This window comes from Adelges cooleyi, unplaced genomic scaffold (genome assembly GCF_023614345.1).
Source record: "Adelges cooleyi isolate 19-005CV unplaced genomic scaffold, UGA_ACOO_1.1 ACOO_flye_CR_arks_rails_tigmint_CR_PRNA_247, whole genome shotgun sequence".
Lineage (NCBI taxonomy): Eukaryota > Metazoa > Arthropoda > Insecta > Hemiptera > Adelgidae > Adelges > Adelges cooleyi.
In genome coordinates, this window is record NW_026095912.1 from 13697037 (window position 1) to 13717481 (window position 20445).

The window sequence follows — 20445 nt, forward strand, 5'->3', positions numbered from 1 at the left end:
CAGCGCACCGACCGAGTCGATAGTGTCCTTAAGTCCTGCCAGGTTTTCGGCTGTCTGAAGTCCTGGCTGAAGCTGTACGCCGTTGCTCTGTAAGAAACTCAACAGGGGACGTTCAATCGTGGCCAAGGCGTCGGTCACAACAGAGATCCGGTGCTCGTTATCGCCAAGTATGTAGACTACGCCGGAACTATGACTTCCGGGTGGGTTAATCACGTCCGAAACGGTGTTGGCGAGCATGTTGTGTTGCCAGAGCCAGGCGGCTACGTGGTCGTCTGGCAAGGTTTGCAACACTGCAGCTAGACCGTCTCCGTAAATCGCCATTTGCTTTAGGAAATCTTGCCGGTAGTTTTCGTTCGGCAACAGTCCACGAGACAGTGTCAAGATGTCCACGGCGTGCTTGGCGATTTCCACTAGTACCTCTTTGTCGGCGGCGACGGTTAAGGCAACTCCTGTTAAAATCAACAGCCAGTGTTTTACAAAAGCCATCGTGTAACGGTATAAGTTCAACCACAGACTATTTGGAACACGACAATTTTAGCCAATGTTGTGCTCTGCTACGGCAGAGTATAAAAAAAAATTTTATGTAAATACATTCGGTGTGCATCGTAGACATAAAAATTAAATCAATACAATTCATACGATACAAATATAATACAACATTTCATTCCATCTGTTATTGCAATAACGTCCAGACTATATTTTTTCAAGCGAAACTGTACCCAGTTTCATACAAAACAAAAGTAAACCAACAGTAGACTTTATTCAAGGTAAAAAAAAAAATTATGCCAAGCGAACATTGCGTAAAAACATAATTCTGAATCTAAAACCAAAGAAAAATAACGGATAAAGTAGATGATAAATAAAGTATTCATTAAAAATAACAAAGCATACGTTATTCATCTTAAATTTTATTTCGTTAAAATACCTAAAAAGGTACATTTCAGTCGATTAAAAGTTGTTTCAAAAACGTTATCAAAGAAAATGAAAAACAGTACAGGTGTGTGATATACACAAACAACGTTGATATCATAATTATTATGTTATTTCATTCCAAGGTTGTATTTTGCTGCTGCTGAGAAACATAAATTGAAGGGCACACACAATAAGTATACCCGACAAGCCCAAACATATGTCATTCCATGCTTGCTGAGATTTGTTTTGCTCGATGATTAGCATCAGTATGACATGTGCCGAGTTCATTGCTAGGCCGCCTACGAAATCTGCCATAGACGTTGTAGCAGCCACGAAGTTTGGAGACATTTCATTTGGAGTCACTCGAAACCCGGAAAACACTGAACCCGAAGCAGCAAAGGCCAGCACTAACATACCGTAGAATATGTAACTTCGCCTGGCTAATGGTGCCACTAGCAATATGCATGCAGGTAGAAGCATACCAATGCATGTAAATATCTAGAGAAACGTAACGTGTGTTGATTGATGTTGAGTGATTACAGGGAATGGTTAATGTGGCGAGCCTACTTTTCTGATGTTCGTCACGGTCGTCCATTCTTTTTTTTGTACGACCATCGCTACGTATCCAGTTATGAAAATCACTACCATTTGACTCAGAGGAGGCGTGGCCGAAATGAAACCGTTCTGCGACAAGTCCAGTTTGAGTACCGTTTTCACGTACACCGGCATATAGTAAAGCAGCGCCGCGTAGAAAACCGTCGATCCATAATTTGCCAACAACATGGACCAAACGGGCACCGACGTAGCGATATACTTCCAGGGAACGGCTAGCTCCGATTTAGGCTTTATGTGCGTGCTGAGATACTGAAGTTCTTCTTCGCCGACCCCGGGATCCTTGAGCGGACTTCCGTAGAACGCGTACAACCAAAAAAATCCCCAAAGCGCACAAGCTGCCTAAAACGTGCGCGTGCATGTTAGTCAATAGCACTTGATGGGAACTCAATGACGAACAATGGTATCCGTGGAAACAGATCAACATTGTCATCGGTGAACCCTTCTCAGATTAAATTTTCTGACGTGTTACTCACGGCCAGGACGAAGAAGCTGTGATGGAAATCCGAACTGTTCCTGTTTGTGTAAATTATTCCCGGGATGACCGTGCCCAAAATGGTGCCGCCTGGAATGCCCGTGTTGATCGTGGAGTACATGCACGACAGCTCGGCCGGCGGCGCCCAGTTGGACAGCATGACGCCCATCGAAGGCCACCAACAGCCGACGATCATGCCGTTGATGCCGGCCAACATGGCGGACGGATAGAGCAGTCCTGCTCGGAACGTGAACGGCGAAATAAACGACGAAACGGCCAACGCCAAAACGATGACTCCGAGAACGGGAACAGGGTTGACACCGTCCAACCATATTCCCGACGGCACCTGCACGGCCATGAAGCCCACCTGGTAGACAATGTTCAACATGAAGTGGACGTTCGGTACTTGGAACGACTCACTCGCGTCCACCAACATCAGGTTGAAGTGACTTCTGGTCGCCATCGTGATGTAAACGCCCAGCATCAGACCTATCGTCACTTGAGCGCGAGACGAGACGCAGCATGTCCGAAAGGTCATTACAATGCTGCTCAAATCATCGGCCAATGATCTATCGAGTCGCGAGAAGAATGCACGAAAATAACAATTTGTCATTAGCAACCAATCAAACTAGGTATAACAAAAATTATTTGCTCATTGATGATGAGATTTTGGAAAAAATTGCGTTTGTTGGGAGAGTTGAAAGTTTAAACAAGAAACTAGGATCAGAGGGATCTTACGCACTATTTGTATAGCCCCATAATATTATGTTTCCAATCACTCAATTCACAAAGACCTAAACATTTCTACTGCGACTGAAACTGCCAAGCTACACTATAAGTGCATTTCTAAACTCTCGTCAATAACTATTCCTGGCAAACCTCAGGAAAAAAGATTACTTGACCTGCTAATTCAATAGGAAAAATATAATATCTTAAAGTTGCTCCACTGGGAGGCCTTAATCTGCCTTTTGTAAATATTAAATCATTGGTTAAACAGATTGCATACCTACAAATTAAATAAAAACAAAAATGCATTACATTTAAATGTTTAATTAGTGTTTGATTGAGTAAATGTGATGAAAATATGGAGTGATAGAGCCGATTTGGTTGGTCGATTCAGCTGCCCTCTTCAAATTATAAAACATGTACATTGCAAAAACTACAAGATTGCAGCATTTAAAATGTGGTACGCTACAGGTAAGTATGTCATAACCGCGATAGTTTTACAAAATTCATTTTACGTTTTCAAAGTTAAAATTAAATTTATTTCGAATTTGGACACAACAATTTTAACAGGACAGCCTCTTATCGTTGGGACACGTGTATTGCTTCAGAAACTCAACAATTGTGCGCACCGGACTTCCGGTCAATCGTTCGGGCCGTAGGTAATGTTCAGGCTTGGGACTCCGGACGAACGCTGAACCGCCCACGTCCAGCGTGACCATGGACGTGGCTTTGGGCTTGAAGTCCTCCAGGAACATGGCTGCGGCCATGGAATCGCCGGAGAACTGGTGTGGCACCACCCGGGTGTCGGCCAACGTCGGCCACTTGGTCTTGGCCTCGTAAAACTTCCACAGAGGGCCCCTAATCACCCGGTCGCCCGTGACCGCGGACGCGCTCTCCAGCGTCCTGTACAGGCCATCGTTTGCGGTGTACCCGTACGTGACGCCGTCGCTCAGGTACTTTTGACTGTCGACGGACAAGGTGGACACGTTGACGATCATGTCGGGCGCGAGGGCCTGGCTGTAGCCGATCATGTCGCTGAGCACCAGCCTCGTGGACACGTTGGTCCGGTGCACTTCGGACAAGTTGCCGTGGAACGTCTTGACGACCGAGCCCGGCTTCAGGGCCATGCCTCCCGGCTTGTTCTCGTACAGCGGCACCATGGCGTTCACGTTGATCGGCAGCGACAGCCGGGCGATGGCCTGCATGGCGCCGATCACGGACGCCGCGCCGATTTTGCCGAACACCGAACCGTGTTCGAGCCGCTTGTTGTCGCGCAGGCACAGGCCCCACGAGTCGTACGTGCACCCGTCGCCGATGAGCACCACGGGCTTGCCGTCGGACACGCCGCCGCAGTAGGCCAGCTCCAGCAGCAGCGGCGTGCGCCGCGAGCCCATGCCCACGTTCAGCAGCGCGTTCATCTTCTTCTCCTCGATCCACTCGGCGTTCCGGATGCTCACCTGCACGCCGCACTTGCACAGCATGTCCCGCGTGTAGTCGGCAATGCCGTCGGGCGTGCCCACGTTGGGCGGCAGGTGCGCGATGTGCCGGGCCATGTTCTGCGCCTCGCCGGCTATGGTGCCGCTCCGCCACAGCTCGGTCTCGTCCACGTTGTACGGCACCACGGTGGGCCTGACCTTGTCCTCGCTGTAGCTCTTGTACCCTTCGAAATCCCAGGCGCCCAGCACCGATCCCTCGGCGGCCGCGGTCGCGTTCGACATGCTCTCCACGTGGATCTCGTCGACCGCGTACTGCTGCAGCGCCCGGGCACCGACGCCGGCCCCTATGCGCGTCCAGTCCAGGCACTCCTCCAGGTTCTCCTGCGGGTTGTACTTGGCCTCGGCCGGCCCGATGTCGGCGAACGCCACGGCAAAGTAGTCGGACGGCAGGTTGTGCGCCACCACGGCGCTCTGCCGGGCTATGTTCGAGGTCAGCAGGAAATCCTTGGCCTTGCCCTGGATCTTCTCGTCGAACATCTGCGTCTGCTTGGACATGCGCACTTCGCCGGGCTGACACCCGCGGTACACGCCCAGCACCAGGCCGATTTTCTTGGAGCCGCACTCGCCGCCGCCGGCGGACGCCGAGTACGCGGCCGCCTTGATTGCGTGTCCGGCCCGGCCGAGCCCGCGCAACGCTTGACGGATAAACATGATAAATAAATAAAAAAAACTCACTGACGACAAACTGTTAAACGGTTAAAACGATTATTCTGCACGACGATTTGACAACGAATGACCGACCGACCGATCGCTGCAGGTGTTGACCCAAAGCGTTTCTAAGTAGCCAACACACATAGCCGTAGTCAACAGGGCCAGCAAACAACACGTTTTGACAATTTGTCCGTCACACGTTTTGAGCGACATGTTAAGTGACGTCATTATGGATTATACAGGAGCATTATGGACGAGGATTATGGATGCGGGATATGAATGAGGATTATGGAGGTGAACTAATAGAGATAGTGGATTAGAGATACTAGGTTGCAAGACATATCCGTGTATTGATGTATCCGCATGAATTGTGGATACTCTTAACTTTTGTTTAGCTTCGATGCGATAGCTGAAAAGTCATTGTATTTACAGCGATGTGTTTTTATATTTTTGTACCCACGATATAGGGCTTAATGTATAAAAAGTGATACCAAAAGTAGATCTAGAATGTGGCTGTAATATAATATACGACTTTCTCAAAAATCTGTAGGTAAACATTTTTTTTATTAAGGAAAAACCAAAAAATTGGGAAAAATCACACTTTGACCGTAGTCAGTCCTTGGGTTGCTGTGTAGTTTATACAGCCCACAGATTCGCATAGAAAAGTTTATTTAAAAATTACTTTATCACTTTTAGTTATAATAATTCCTGTGGGGACGAAGAGGTCACGGTCTACAGATATTGTTATAACTGAAAGTGATAAAATCACTAAGACAAGAACACTTTTGTATATTTGAACGCTTGTCTGTTAGGCTCGTATTAAACCATAAATATAACTACTATTTTGTATTAGCGTAAAAATGATTTGCAAACAATTATTTCTGGTAAACTTAAAAGTGTAATAACTTCACGCTATTTTTTTTTCATTAAAAAATTGTATCAGGTTTGAAATAGTTAAAAAATCAAACAAGAGCCTAACAATAGCACTAACTCAATTTTGGAAAATTCCAGCAAGAGATAGTTATATTTAACTTAAAAAAAAAAAAAATGTATATTGATTTTATGTAAATTGTAAAAAACTAAAGCAATAAAATATAGCAATTTTGTATTAGTGCAAGTGTAGTGTGACTAATTGATCGCTTTCTCACTTCACTTAATCCTATCGTTTTTACTATGTTCAGTGTTCACCGCTATTGTTATACAACACAATCCTTAGTTTAATATATCCTTTTGTCAACAACCAACTGTCTCTTATTCAATGACTTGTCAACGGTTGAGCTGTTAAAAATTTCAAAAAGCAACGTAGGAATATATATATATATAAAAAACAACTAATTAATAACATAATAATATATTTATTTACAGGCGCGTCCCTTTCATCATACATATATGTTATTTTATAATATTAATCAATAAATTATTAATTAAATTAAATATTGAGTATATATTTATATATAAAAAAAAAGAAGAAGAATCTTAGGTATGGTACCGGTACAAATATTATATAGTAAAAGAAAATGAAAGTAAGTGGTTAGTCGACGATAGACAGGCAGGTGTACCGGCCACGCTGAATGTTGTTTAAGTATAAAATAGATATTTTGTAATATTGTTAGCCGTAGTAGGTAAGTACCTCTTATGGTAATATAATAATCATGAATAATGACCCGTCTCAGAGCTGATAACTGACATAATATCATTAGCATGGTCGCGATGATTTCGTCTATACCAAGACGATTGCCCGAGAAGATTCGTTGAACATAAGCAATAATAACAAAATAAATAAATAAATTACAATATATAATTTATATAATTAGATAATGATAAAATTAAATTAAATAACGTATAGACAACAATCCGGAGTCTATTGGCTGAACATTTTAAATAAACGGAGAATAACGAAAATCTTGGAAAACAGTTAGTGGTAACAACTCTGCTATTTTTTTATTTAAATGTGTGGCATTGCACAAAAAAAATATACTATTAATTTTAACCCAGACGAGAACAGTTTACCGCATCGTCTGATTTGTATATATATATATATATATTTTTTTTTTTATGTCGGTTTTTGTTGATTTATTTTGACGAAGAGAGAAAAAAAAACAAAACGGTATTAAGACGTTTAAGCTTCGATTTTAAACGGCGATCCGGGTATGTGATCGTCGCCCCACTTGACCAACAGGATGTACTCGCCTCGGTCTCGGACTATGTAGCTCACTTGGTAGTTGTTTTGTTTCATGTGTTTGATGAATATCTCCTCGCAAGGTCCCTTCGGCCCGTAAATGCCCACAAACAGCATGTTGTTACCTTCAAAAAAAAAATCAAATTTTTACATCAGAAAAGATCAGAGAGTTCAAAGCGAATGGCGAACCCGACGTACCGGCGTCGGACGCGTTAATGGTGAACAGATTTTGTTTTCCCAAGTACGCTTTCTTCAGGCCCATTCCCTTGCTGGTCACTTTGGTAGCGTTCGACTTGAAATGCGGCAGAACGACGCCGGCACCGCCTTTTCCACCTTTGGACACTTTGTGCACCGTTTCCACGACCACCGAACTCGTTTCTTGGGCACCGCGTTCCGCCAGATCGTCTCCTGAATAATCAGAGTGCACACCACACACACCTTTAGTGTCGACCAAAATAATATAGACCAGCGAGGGGAATGACGCGTGCTAGACAAGGTATCCCTAGTAGGTCGAATAAAGTCGTTTATCGGCATATCTCTGTCAAAAACGATTGGAGTTGACCGTATCCGTAGACCAAGAGAGCCCAATAGTGTTATTGCCAATACACCTACCGGTACAGTGGACTTTGAACGGCGAACCGACAATGTGGTAACCGTTGTACTTGAGACTGATGTAGTAGTCTCCGGGCACCAGCGGCGTGTATCTAACTTTGTATCCTTCTTCGACTTCGGTACAGTCCATTGACACTTTGCTGGGTCCGTCGATGGTGACGGCCAACGTGCCAGCGCCGGCACTGCACGTGTCCACGATAAAGTCCGTCTTGTGTCCTGAGAAACGAGATTAACGAGACGAGGGTGTCAGAAGTTCTTCCAGAGCTGCCCGGAATCCGGACGGCATGAACTTTACCTGTCTTGACGTCGCCCAAGCCCGGTCCGCTTGCGTGCACTGCAGCTGGGTCGGCATCTCCTTTGCCGACTTTCAGGCGCAACGGTGACCCTGGAATGTGAACCCCGTTGAACTTGACGTGGATGTTGTGCACGCCGTTCTCGCGGGGCATGAAACGAACGGAGTACATGTCTTGATCGATGTTCTGAATGAAACAGTCGTCCTCCGAACCAGAAGGCGCCAACACCTGCAAAACGTACGGCGATTAGCACGAAACACGCCAATCGAAATGACTAGGGCTGTACGGCTTAGAATATCTTTAAGCCAATACCATGTCACCCTAAACTCTAGCGGACAAGGCCCGATTTAGTGAGATCGTGGCCTGAATCCTAACATTCGTCCGACATTTGAGAGAATACTATACAAGGTTTTGGAGAAACATTCGGCATACACGTGTCAGCGCTTATTGTGTAGACATTTGTAATTCTTACTTTGGCGTCCAACACACCGATCGCATCGTTCTTGCGAACGAGGAACTGTGCAGGATAATCAGCTGTCACGCCAGTAGTGGGGAATTGAGCAATTTCCAGCTTGTGAGCGTCTCCCTGAGCCGGCGACATGAACAGTTTGTACGGCGAGTCAGGTATGTGTTGGTCGTTGAACTTAATGCCCACGCGGTATTCGCCTGCAACAACACATTCAGTACGAATCAAAACCGAGTTCCACCTGGCAAACGACCTGGTTACTTTCATAACACAGCATAGCTAACTAATCTGTTTCTCTTGTTCTCCCGGTTCCACCCAACCCGTTCACTCAAGTCTACTTAAAAACAATTAACGCTCTGACAAACCCGGTTCGCTGACGGTGTAGCTGACGTAGCACGAGCCGTCCTTGCGGTCTTTGAAATCGATTTCCGCCTTGCTGGGACCCTCGACCGATATGGCTAGCGAACCCGGACCGGCCTCTCTTGTCCACACGTTGAACTCGCAGGGTTGACCTTGTTCTCCGCGTTCCAGACCAGAGCCGCCGGCGTGCACACGGTGAGCTCCGCCGTCGCTCAGAGGACCTACGGTGAACTGGAACGGTGACCCTATGACCGAACGATGAATGAAAACGGTAATTAATTATAGACCGTACAGCCGAGACGTCTGTTTCAACAATTACCGGGTATGTGGATTTCCTTGTACCGGACCGACACGGTGTGAACGCCCAACTCTTTGGGCACAAAATGCACGGCGAACAGACCGTCTTCGATTTCGTTGACCTCGGCGTCTTCCGTGATGCCACCGGGCGAAGTCACCGTCGACGACAAGTCAAATGGAAGTACACCTGCGCGGGATTGTACATTGTAGTAGTAAACCGATTAGACCAAAATTAGACACGGATATCGATATCCGTTTTACAGTGCCCGAGCAAACCCCTATTGTTTTTACCTGGCATTTTAAACGTAAGCTTGCATTTGCTGCCCACTTCGGTCTGGGGGACGGCGTCCCGCCTCCGTTCGATCTTCTCACGCTGACAATTGCTTCCCTCGCCGGTCACTTTAACGGTGTACGGCGAACCCACCACGTGGTGGTCGGCGAATTTCAGATTGACGATATAATAACCCGGTTCCGTGGGCCTGTACGATATGTTCAGCGTGCCGTCTTCTTTGTCCTTGCACTGGATTTCAGCTTTACTCGGTCCTTCGATGGACAGAGACAGACCGCCGTAACCTGGACGACAGACACAACGCATTTAGAGGCGGTCTACCAAGATGCTGGTTACTGACACTTACCGGCACTTCTAGTGTCCACGGTGAACAAGTTCTCCGCGTGGGTCTTGCCTTCTTTCAGCCCGTTTCCAGAGACGATCACCTTCTTGGCGTCGCCCACTTCTCTCTCGCCCACGGTTATTTTAAACGGCGAATTGACAATGTGCTGACCCATCTTCTTTACCGATACCACGTGTGGACCAATTTCTCGGGGAGTGAACGATATTCCTGTAAAAAGATCACGCACCAGTCAGGGGCCAGCACTTTAGACCAGCCCATAGCAATGCTCGTTACCTAGATTTCCGTTAGGTAACCGTTTCAAGAAGCAAGGCTCCTCCAGACCGCTTGGCGCTTGGATAGAAGCGTTCAGCAAACGGAAGTCCTTGTCGAGCACTTTGCCAGGAAGAGAAACTTCGCTGCACGATCCCACTGAAATTTGATTTCTTTTGCGACCTTCGCCTGAAAAAAAATGTGTAGTGATTTTGTTAGTAATTCAATTTAATCGTTCGAAATAGTACCATTGTCAGTGTGTTTGCCGAGTGTTAGTAAAGCATTGTTTATCGTCAATCTGGATCTTACAATATTATTTTCAGCGAACATTTTGATTTTAGTTAAAAACCCTTAACTGGTTATTAAAAATTATATTCAAATAAAATATACGAGAATAGTACTGTTGTTTAGACGTTTGCGACGAATGTGTGATTCATGTTTGGCTACACGAGTAAAATACACACAGCCGGAAGTTCCAGCAGACTAAAACCGAATAAAAAATCCAACTGGAGCTGTGATGTGCACAAAAAACATCAAACATACACCGGACAAAGTAGTATCAAATGAACAACATAACACGGTCCATCTAGAACAATAACCGTGTCTACTACATTAATACAGATAAAATGTCAAAATAAATACAATGTGCAAGCGATGCTTGTACTTTGTTTTTAATATTTAAAGGCAATTAAAATATGCATTTATCATTTGTACAGAAATAAATTATATTATCCTACCAATTAAAAAAAAACCTTTTTAATCAAATTTATTTACTTATTTATTCCATTAGTCACTCAAAAATGTGAGTGAAAACAAGAAATAGATGACAATATGCTTTAATATATTTTATGGTTGTATAGAAAACTTAAAAAAGATTTTAGCTTAAATCGGTTTTATATATTAATTAAATTAATAAAGTCACCGATCATTAACAAGTTATAAAGTTCAAGTAAATTTTAACTTTTCAATTTCTGTATTAACTTGATAGTAGTAAAAATTATTTTTAATGAAATTTGACTTAAGTTTACTAAATTAACCAAAAAATAAATTAAACTTTAACATAATCAAATAAAAATATTTAATTTAAGTTATCTGGAAATTAATTTATGGGCATTGCGTTTTAACGTTAGTAAAATAAATTGCGTTTTGATAATTTTATTTTATTTTATTCTAATATTATTTTAGTATTTATTTTCTATTTATCTATTTACAGTTTCATTTTTGTTCTGTATGAGTCCAAATCACCGGAGGTATAAATTATAAATTTTATAGTCAATATTTATTTTTAACATCACACTCAATTATTATTTAAAAATATTGTCGATCCAATCAATCGACCACTTAGAAACAACTGTTTGAAAACTATAAATTAAAAGAGAAAGAAAAGATCATTCTCTGTATCGTTCTTTTAAAAATAATCTAAATAAACTTAATTCAAAAACCTACCTAACAGGAAATTAGCAAATCTCCGTTGGACAACCTGTATATAATACCAACCTTGGCATAATTATTGCCTATTAACAGACACAAAATTGTTTATCTACAAGACCTGTTTCGTTATCGCTTCCGGCATCCGACAATGGACGATACACAATAGCCAATAGCGTTAGAAGCAACAACGGTTGTGCGTGCTTACCGGTGACTTTGGACGCGTACGGACTTCCTTTGATGTGCTTGTCGCCGAACTTGACGGATATCCGGTATTCTCCGGGCGCCGTCGGCAAGTAAGTCACCGACACGGTACCGTCTTTGTTGTCGTGGCAACTGATGTCGGCCTTGCTGGGACCCTCGACGGCTAACGAAAGACCACCTGGGCAAAGACATTAGGGACAAGATCTTAGGTCAATAACGGCACGGCGGTTGGTAAACTTCTTGAGTCCGACGACTTACCGGCTCCCGAACCCTTGGTGTAGATGGTGAAGTTTGAAGGTTCTCCGCTAACGCCGTGAGTGAGTCCCGGGCCGTATGCCGTGATGTGTCCGCTGGTTATGGAGTCTACGTGGAATTTGAACGGTGAACCTGGACAAGACAAGACAGTTATAATGTTAACCCTACGTACGGGTCACTTTCAGGAGAGCACGTCAAAGGAAACAGAAAATAAGTACATCATGCATAAGTCGAGCTCTGACAACCAAAGTATAACTGAGGACGCTCAGAAGCCAAACCGATTAACTCCACTTTTTTTCCACTTCAAATTGCGAATAATAGCATGGTTGGATTACAAAAGTGTACTATAATTTTCAGTGGCCAAGATAAATAACTCCATAGTTGAATTTTTCACAACTAGAGTGCGCTAAGAGAATTGGCGATTGTACTTACATACATTGTTTCAAATAACTTTAATTGCCTGTCCTGAAAAATTTCATTTTATGGAGTTAATCAGTTTGGCTTCTGAGCGCCTCGACTTATAAAGGAAAAGTTTTTTAACGGTAGTCCGTTGATATGGCTTGATGCAAAATATTGTTATACTTCTTATTGTGCTTAACTGGAATAACTGGAATAAGAATATGTCATAGACTAAAAGTATTTTTTTTTTTTAAATCTTTATTTAGTAAAAATCCATACAGTGTAAGTTAAATAGGATTTTATACACCCAATTTTTCAGCACTAAAACATACCTACGCAGAATGTGTTTTACCAAGTCAACATTTTGTAAACAACGTTTTATCCATTTGCATGTGATAAACCTAATATTTAGCTTAATATTTAACATTTAAAATCGCATTATTTTTCTTTTTTAAAATAGCTACACATTTTTTCAAAATCGGATTTGGCTTTGTCTGCAAATTGTTGATATCTTTCGATTTCATAATAGATATTGTTTTTTTCTCTAAAACAACCATTGACTTAGTCAAACTCATTCTGTGTAACTACTTTTAGATGCAAACAAAAATATTTCAAATCGCTATCAAGAACGGTGCTGTGATAGTCCGAAAATTAAATTAACTACCAAAAACAATACTTCTAGTTACTAAAAACTAATAACTACACATTACAGTTTAAGATATAACACGAGATGTACAGATGTAAACCCGAAACCTAACCTAACCAAACCTAACCTGTTTTTTAATGATAATAAAAAACTCAATCTTACCTACCTGGCGAATAAGTATGTGCGCGATTGGCCGAAAGCATGCTAGTGTAAACAACTAATAAAAAACAAGAAATCGGAAATGCTCGATGAAGAGCAAACGACAGCACAAACGGTCACTGCACGATTGAGATGAACTTTGGCATTGCCGGCGGGTTCAGAGCAATAAAAATTATGCACTTGTTTGTCGCCTGTCCACTATATTTAGACCGGTGACCAAACAGTGTGATGCCAGTGTTATTATTATGTGTTTTTATTCGGGGCTTGATGAAAATTCTTAATAAAAAAAAAAAACAATTTACAAGCTGGTGACACCGGACTGCGAACGATTAATAGCGACATAAATTCACCCTATACAAAAATAGACTACCCGACAGGTTTTTTTACCAACATTACAAATGTACAAGTGTATACATTAACAAAAAAAAAATCTAGAATTTCGTCTGTCTTGCGGTAATGAATATTGGACAATATATTATTAACGCGGTTCTCTGGTAATAAATAAAATAAAAACAATTAATTCACACTAGAGTTCCAATAAAACACATTTTATACTCTGGTGTGAACGCAATGGTAAAACAATACATATTTTTTTTCTTACGCCTATAGCTGTTAGTAACAAAGTCAAATTAATAAATACTAAATAATTAAGTTATTTTTTTTTGTCGTGAAATTGGCAGAAGATTTGGCTCAGGTCTTAGGCTTAGACCGACTAAAACTAATCCCGTCGGGGCATTAATTATTAACAGATAGTTATAGTTTATTTTTATACACGGCGATGGAATAATATACACGTTCTTTGAGGGAATTTGTAATAATTATTCACTGTCACGAATTTAGTAATTTTTTTTTTTTTTTTTTGTGAACAGGACGAATGTGTAGACATCAACAAACAAAATAAACCTAACGAAAACATAACAATGTTTTCAACGTGTATTACTTACGGGCCGATTAGGTTTTGTCAAGTTTTGCACCAATATATTGAATTAACTTTGAACCTTTGGCTAACCCCACTTAAGCCCCGCCATCCTATACACAAGAAAGGGGAGATACAGCTGTGACACTAGTCAGCTCGAAACAAATAAAAGGAGGCAATAATAGTAATAATTTTCCAATCACGTTTAGCACGTCTCCGACTTGTACTCGTACTTTACCTTGGACGTTTTCGCCGTTGTATTTGACGTACAGCTCGTGCAATCCTTCCTCTTTCGGACCGTACTTAAGCGACACCGTACCGTCGTGGTTGTCCTCCACGAAAGGCTTGTCGATTTTACCGCTCGGCATTTTTATATCGGCTAAAAAAAAAACAAAAAAAAATAATAACAATTAATGGTTTGTTTACTGTAAAAGTGGTGTAACTCCAAATTTGTGAAATATAAATATTTTTGATGCATTGGGTTATTTATATTGAAATCATTTATCGATTATGGTTAATATTTACATGAAATGAAGGGATATGCTTTAACTCAATGCTTCAACTTTAAAATATATATATATATAAAACTCTGAATGAATACTTGAATTTGTTTTCCTGTACACATCATATTATTTACAAGAAGCTCGTTGCTTTCAAATTCAACTACAAGGAGATAATTAATTTTTACAATAAACGACACATATATGTATACAAAACAAGTGTAATTTTTAATCAAACCCGAACAAGCGCTCGTGTTATGAAAATTATGATTGATGTTTATAAATAGAATTCGTTCTTGGACAAAATAATAATTGTGTTTATTATATCAGATTCGTTTCTCGTCGTTTTTGGCTCGCTGTTACTATCTCTAAACGCTGCCAGATTTTTTTTTATATCATATTCCTGTCACTTCCAGACACTTGTCTGTTTCTTACACCGTCCAATTAGCCAAAAAGCGTTAAACGCTTTTACACATTCAACGTTTGACGCGTTCGACACCACAAACGGGCAAAGGTAAATAATATAATTTCTGTTATGCTTTGCCCGAAGTTTGGATAAAATAAAAAAAATATATATAGTTTTTTCGGCGACTCTCCACATAAATTAAGTAAAACCTCTTCTAGCGGTTTTTTAATCGTAATCCAGAGTTAATCTTATGTTTATGTCGGAAAGCGTTCCCAGAAAAATGTCTTAGAGACGTCTCATCTGTCGGCGAAATAAAATCTGTACATTAACTCCCACTTGTAACCAAAATACATGCGCAACATACCAGCGTGTTATTGAAATATCTAATATTATATTGTTCACAATAACACACTCGGTGGACAAATTTAAGTGTGAGCTGTCCAAAAGCAGCGAAGTCTCGATTACAAAACTTTACAGCTGTATGTGTAAAAATTCTTCACTAGACAACTTAAATTTAATTTAACAAAAAAATCCATTCACGACCAGAACGCAAGACCTTTCGAAAATCATCCAAATGCCAAGTATAAAAAAAAATAACCGCGATTCAGGATACCTTTACTTAACCCGAGTGGTCACAATGGATCGTTCGGCCTAATTATTGACATTGCACTTGTAACCTTTATGAAATATGTTTAAGCCATCTTAAAAATGATCGTTTCGAGTAACTTTGTTTTGTCATTGTAGACCTTATAATTACATATTGATCTAATTGTAATACTTAAAATAAAATTACATACAAATAAATCTTAATTTCAAGCCATTCCAAATGTCAAACTAGTATTAGAGAATTATTTTTTACAAATAATTTTCATCCGTGCAAGGCAGATTGATTAACCAAATTAATTATCCGTATGGTATTGTCACTATAAAAGCATTTTAGTAATTATTTTTAATTTTGCACTTCGGAAGTTCTGCTAGATTTGTTAGGTTAAGTCGTTTTTATTGGTTCAAAAACATCACTCGAATTTATTCTTTGCCCTGCAACTTTTGTTATTTGCTCATTAATACCGTCATCTGATTTGATGTCAATACCAGTTTCAGCCATTAACCTATCCGAACAAATTACCTTTAGATTCTACTACTACTACTTAAGCATTCTGAACAAGATTTTACAAAAACATGTTTTCTATAGTTTGTTGTAGATTTCCTTTCTGACAACATTTTAGATTGGGTATATTAATTGAAATGACTATGAATTTTACAAACATTGATTTTATTTAATACTTTCCGTTGCTTTGTCAACTTGTTTGAAGCATAAAATATGGTAACGTACAAGTTGTCCTACGACATTTGAAGTGGGATTCCCAAGACAAAAACCATCCTTAATATTAACTCTTGTGCCAATTTAGGTGTTGAAATGCAGTAAACCCGGCTGAGACAATTTTGTTTATGAAATTTCATTAATTTGCATAAAACCAATGCATTCGTGACCGCATTCCTCTACACCTGGATCTTGAAAATATTTGTTTTTTAGTTTGACCCTCTAACCTAACCCGCAGGGACCTACAGTGGCCGGGGCGTACCTTTTCCGCTGTTCATGTAATAGAACGTCATGAATGTAACGGTATCTCCGGGGCCGCCGTCTTCCCGGTGTTCCCCGTTCGGTTGCGGTGCTCCTGCGGCCACAGCGGCCGTCACCAGTTCGGGATAACCGCGGGACAGGTGCATGACGGGTCCGCGGGCCGTGCTGTCCACCTCGCTGACGGTAAAGCATTTCAGGTACGGTCGGTACGCGGTCGCGAAACTGGTCCACGTGGCCTCGGCGGTTGGCCGTTCGAAATGGAACAGGTATACCATGGTCGCGGTAACTGCGGTAACGGGTAAAGCGCGTCGGCCACGGCTGCCGTACGATCACTGGCGTGTCCGGATTATATAATATTCGAAAAATGTCACTGTCTCTGTATTATACTATTATAATATATACATTTTTTCCCCAAAAAAAAAATATATATAAAAGGTTTTATATTAATAGTGCACACACACGCACACCTTTGCCTCCTGCCCATCCCCACGCGGTCACCGAAGCGGCGAAAGTGTCCCGTCTAATTATAAATCCCGGTCGGAGGCGCTCGCCCGAGCTGTTATTTGATTTTTTTCCATATTATTTTTATACCAGCCGACTTTTTTTTTAATTGACCGTGCAGAGGCATTCCGGCTTAACAACGATACGTATATATATATATATATATATATATAGTGTGTGTTCAAAATATTATTATTGTAAGGCCCTGTTTAACGTCAAACGACCGTATGCCAATTTTCCAACCGTGACCGACCACCCGCACCACCACCGCCACCGAGACCTTCTGGGATTTTTAATATTACTGCGAACCGACTTTACTTTCAATTTGTAAACATTTTTGCAACTGGCGCCGGCCGAACCGATAACATCACACCGGTGACGTTGTAAAAAAAATATATTGTCACGGCTAAGCTTTGAAAAATCACCGTGGATTTGGCCAACCCTAACAACGCTGTGCACATCCATCTAATTGTCGTAACGTCAAAAATAATACGCGAATTAATCGCGTAGAGTCACGCTTGAATATCGCGAATTGCGGAAATAGTCCTAGTAAATCATTCTACACAGAGCTCTGCACAAGATCTATTACCCACCCACATTTCCGTAGCCTTCTTAATCACGATCTCGTGTGCCAGATATGTGAAATTAACAATGCAATAAACATTATATTATTACCAACGGAACTGTAGTGAGACAAGTGATTTGTGTGGAACAAGAAAAAAACAACAAGAAGACTAAACACTGCTCTCACACTACCTTGGAAAACAATAAATCTACTTGTTGAGTTCCCCGGCTGTTTCTGAAATTACTGCCCAATTCCATTTTTTGTAAATTTAGCACAATAGGGTTTCCATCTAAAAAGTTAAACATTCATACACAAAGCATATTCTAAAGTAATAAAGTATTTTTCAGGACGTTCTTTTTGTTTTTAACTCGCAATTAAAAAGACAACGCTTCCAACACCAACTGTAATGTTTAAGATATCTCAAACCAATGATTTTATTAGATATCAGCTGGAAAAACTTATTCTCAGAGTTGATCATTTCAAATACGATGGCGGTGTTGAAATATAGCTTTTATCATTGAAAGTTATTTTTTTTTGGTTTACTACCAATTTTATGATCATGGCAATTTGTCATCTTGGACAATAAGTGTTGAACGTCAGAACTATTATTTGCAGTTGAGGTTTTTTTTTTAGAGAGAGGTAATTGTTATACACATTTTTTTGACTTACACGAAAATACTTTTCAGCAAGGCGGATTCACGAATGGAAAAATCATAACCGTCACAGCGAGGCGTTGGCAAAAAACCACAAACTCCTTGAAGATTAATAAGAGGTCCTATTTTTGGCATGCTATTCAAAGGTAAACGCTTTTAATAATGTAATAATTTTTAAAACCGCCGGGCGATTAATATTAAGTAGAACAAAACTAGTAGATTTGGGCGCGACCGCGGTTTTTAGTATATATAACAGCAACGTCGTCCGGCCAAATGACACAAATCTTAGGAGGATGTTATACACTCAATTTTCCAGCGTTAAGAAATGCAGTTTACTCGCTTAGTAAAATACCTGTAACCATTTCTGCTTGGCTGTGTTTGGATGCGAGAAAATATTTTAAATCGCTGTAAAGGATTAAGTTTTGTTCGTAATTACCAAACTAATAATTACCTACACGTTATAATTTAAAATTTAAATTAAGATTTTGCAAAAAAAATTACCTATACCAAACTCCTTAATAAATAAGGGTATCACGCCCGCTTAAAAGAATTGCATGCGGTCTGTTTTTAAAGGGGTTTTGTCAATTAATTTACCGGTTAATTTGTATAAGCTTCAAGGTATAATTTTTAATTTAAATCATTTTTTTTTTCTACCAGTAAAAGCCATTTTGCTCAAAGTGTACATATTATAATATAATATTATGTTATAGTTGGCTCGGCCCGGATGATTTTTATATAACGAGAGCAGCAAATTGTACATCGTGTCTGTGCTTGGCCATTGACAATTAGCTACGCCAACGATAAATCAAATGCAAATGATAATTATGATTACCACGGACCGTAAAATATCCGTGGAAACAAATCGAGTTTGCAAACGAAAACCCACCGAATTAGTATAAAAAAAAAAAAGTTTAATACGACAAGCTATTTAAATTGTATCCCTCGTCGTTTCCAAAAATATAATACTCTCTCTCTCTTTCTGCCATCAAAGAGACACTCTGCGCTGTTCTTATACACACACCGGATTCGTCATAGACATTCGGCAGTACGGCCCAGATGGAATAATAATATGATGTTATTTTAGACCTAGCAAAAGAAACGATGTGTCAGAAAAATATAATGTAATGCCGGTTTGTAGGCCAATGGTTTTTCCTTTTTCAAATAAAAAAACTATTACTGCTTTTAAGACTTGGAAATGGGAATTATATTAACGTAAACATTTGTCGATAAAATATAGTTTTACTGCACCCAGTATGTTTTTTATTCGGTAAACATAGCTGCTTCTCTTAATCTGTGACATTTCTACTATTTGTAATTTATTTTTTACACATATTTGCCAACTCGAGAGAAATGGCATTTGTATTACATTTTTGTTGGATAGAGATGAACAATCAAAGAGAAAAAATATGTCGGATAAAAGACAGTTAAAGAAATTGAAGAAATTTTAAAATATCTAGTTGTTAATTAAGAACAACGCTATTCAACATCCCATGAGTCGTATACGACCAATTATATAACATTTGAAAATGTTGACTAAACGCTGCAGTTAATCATATCAAATTGGCAACAATCTCAAAACTAGTAGGTAACACTGTCAAGAAAAAAAGTTTTCCAGTGTAAGTAACCTAATTATCCAATGCATTCGACGAACGTCGCTGATTTCTTAAATTTGTAGATTTAAAATAATTAACGTCTATTGTAAATAGCGAATAATACCAAACATTTCTGGCGTAACAGAGTTATTAAACGAGGGCAAGTAAATGTATCTACCGAACTGGCAATGACGATAAGGGCATTTTGACCACCTACATTCTGCTAAGGCTAAATATGATAAAACACAATAGTGTAATATGTAATGCTTACCCGTCAAATTTCCTCTGCTAGTCGGCACCGGTATCTTGTCTAAAACCACCGGCCTATATTCAGTGGTAGTGACTGTGCTCGTTCGTTGGATTTGTTCGTCGATGCGCAGATGCTCCGCAAAGTCTCTGGGCAATCGTTTCGTCACGGCCGGTTCTTCCAAAGTCGCCTGTCAAAGGAACGCACGGGGGTTAGTGATTAAGAAAAAAAAAATCAACAAATATGATACAAAAGCTGACGACAAAAAATCACAGTACGTTCTATTGTTACACACGCACTCGGTTAGAAGTCTGAAGCTTTTTGTAGATGTGTGTTGTAAAAAAGTGGTCTATACTTCCAAACGGCCGTACTATAACAATCGTCTAAGGAGGGTCGCCGTCGGTGTAATGACAATAGAATGCAAAGGTTTAC

General features: G+C 40.4%; 3 protein-coding genes across 7 annotated transcripts in view; all 3 read right to left on the reverse strand.

The window, feature by feature from the left end:
* Window positions 1-948: 948 nt before the first annotated feature.
* On the reverse strand, window positions 949-2612 carry LOC126837247 (uncharacterized). The gene is made up of 2 exons (XM_050571085.1): window positions 2001-2612; window positions 949-1866 (listed from the first exon to the last, which is right to left on the reverse strand). The coding sequence occupies exons 1-2, from the start codon at window positions 2610-2612 to the stop codon at window positions 1462-1464; spliced, it is 1017 nt and encodes a 338-aa protein (XP_050427042.1). The 3' UTR covers window positions 949-1461.
* A 657-nt stretch (window positions 2613-3269) lies between these two features.
* On the reverse strand, window positions 3270-4872 carry LOC126837207 (cytosol aminopeptidase-like). Its single transcript, XM_050571029.1, has one exon. The coding sequence runs from the start codon at window positions 4870-4872 to the stop codon at window positions 3289-3291; it is 1584 nt and encodes a 527-aa protein (XP_050426986.1). The 3' UTR covers window positions 3270-3288.
* A 2022-nt stretch (window positions 4873-6894) lies between these two features.
* LOC126837240 (filamin-A) overlaps window positions 6895-20445 on the reverse strand; it is a 76763-nt gene continuing 63212 nt past the window's right edge. For 4 of the 5 annotated variants that reach the window (XM_050571069.1, XM_050571065.1, XM_050571066.1 and 1 more), the window contains 14 exons: window positions 20038-20203; window positions 14206-14346; window positions 11851-11979; window positions 11597-11770; window positions 9985-10149; window positions 9715-9918; window positions 9371-9652; window positions 9102-9266; window positions 8788-9027; window positions 8429-8622; window positions 7959-8184; window positions 7664-7879; window positions 7250-7459; window positions 6895-7176 (listed from right to left, as the gene is read on the reverse strand). In XM_050571069.1, the coding sequence (XP_050427026.1) occupies window positions 6992-7176; window positions 7250-7459; window positions 7664-7879; window positions 7959-8184; window positions 8429-8622; window positions 8788-9027; window positions 9102-9266; window positions 9371-9652; window positions 9715-9918; window positions 9985-10149; window positions 11597-11770; window positions 11851-11979; window positions 14206-14346; window positions 20038-20203 (2697 nt within the window). In that variant the 3' untranslated portion in view covers window positions 6895-6991. Of the gene's footprint in view, window positions 7177-7249; window positions 7460-7663; window positions 7880-7958; window positions 8185-8428; window positions 8623-8787; window positions 9028-9101; window positions 9267-9370; window positions 9653-9714; window positions 9919-9984; window positions 10150-11596; window positions 11771-11850; window positions 11980-14205; window positions 14347-20037; window positions 20204-20312; window positions 20440-20445 lie in introns of those variants that run through there. The other variant, XM_050571067.1, reaches the window with a different exon arrangement.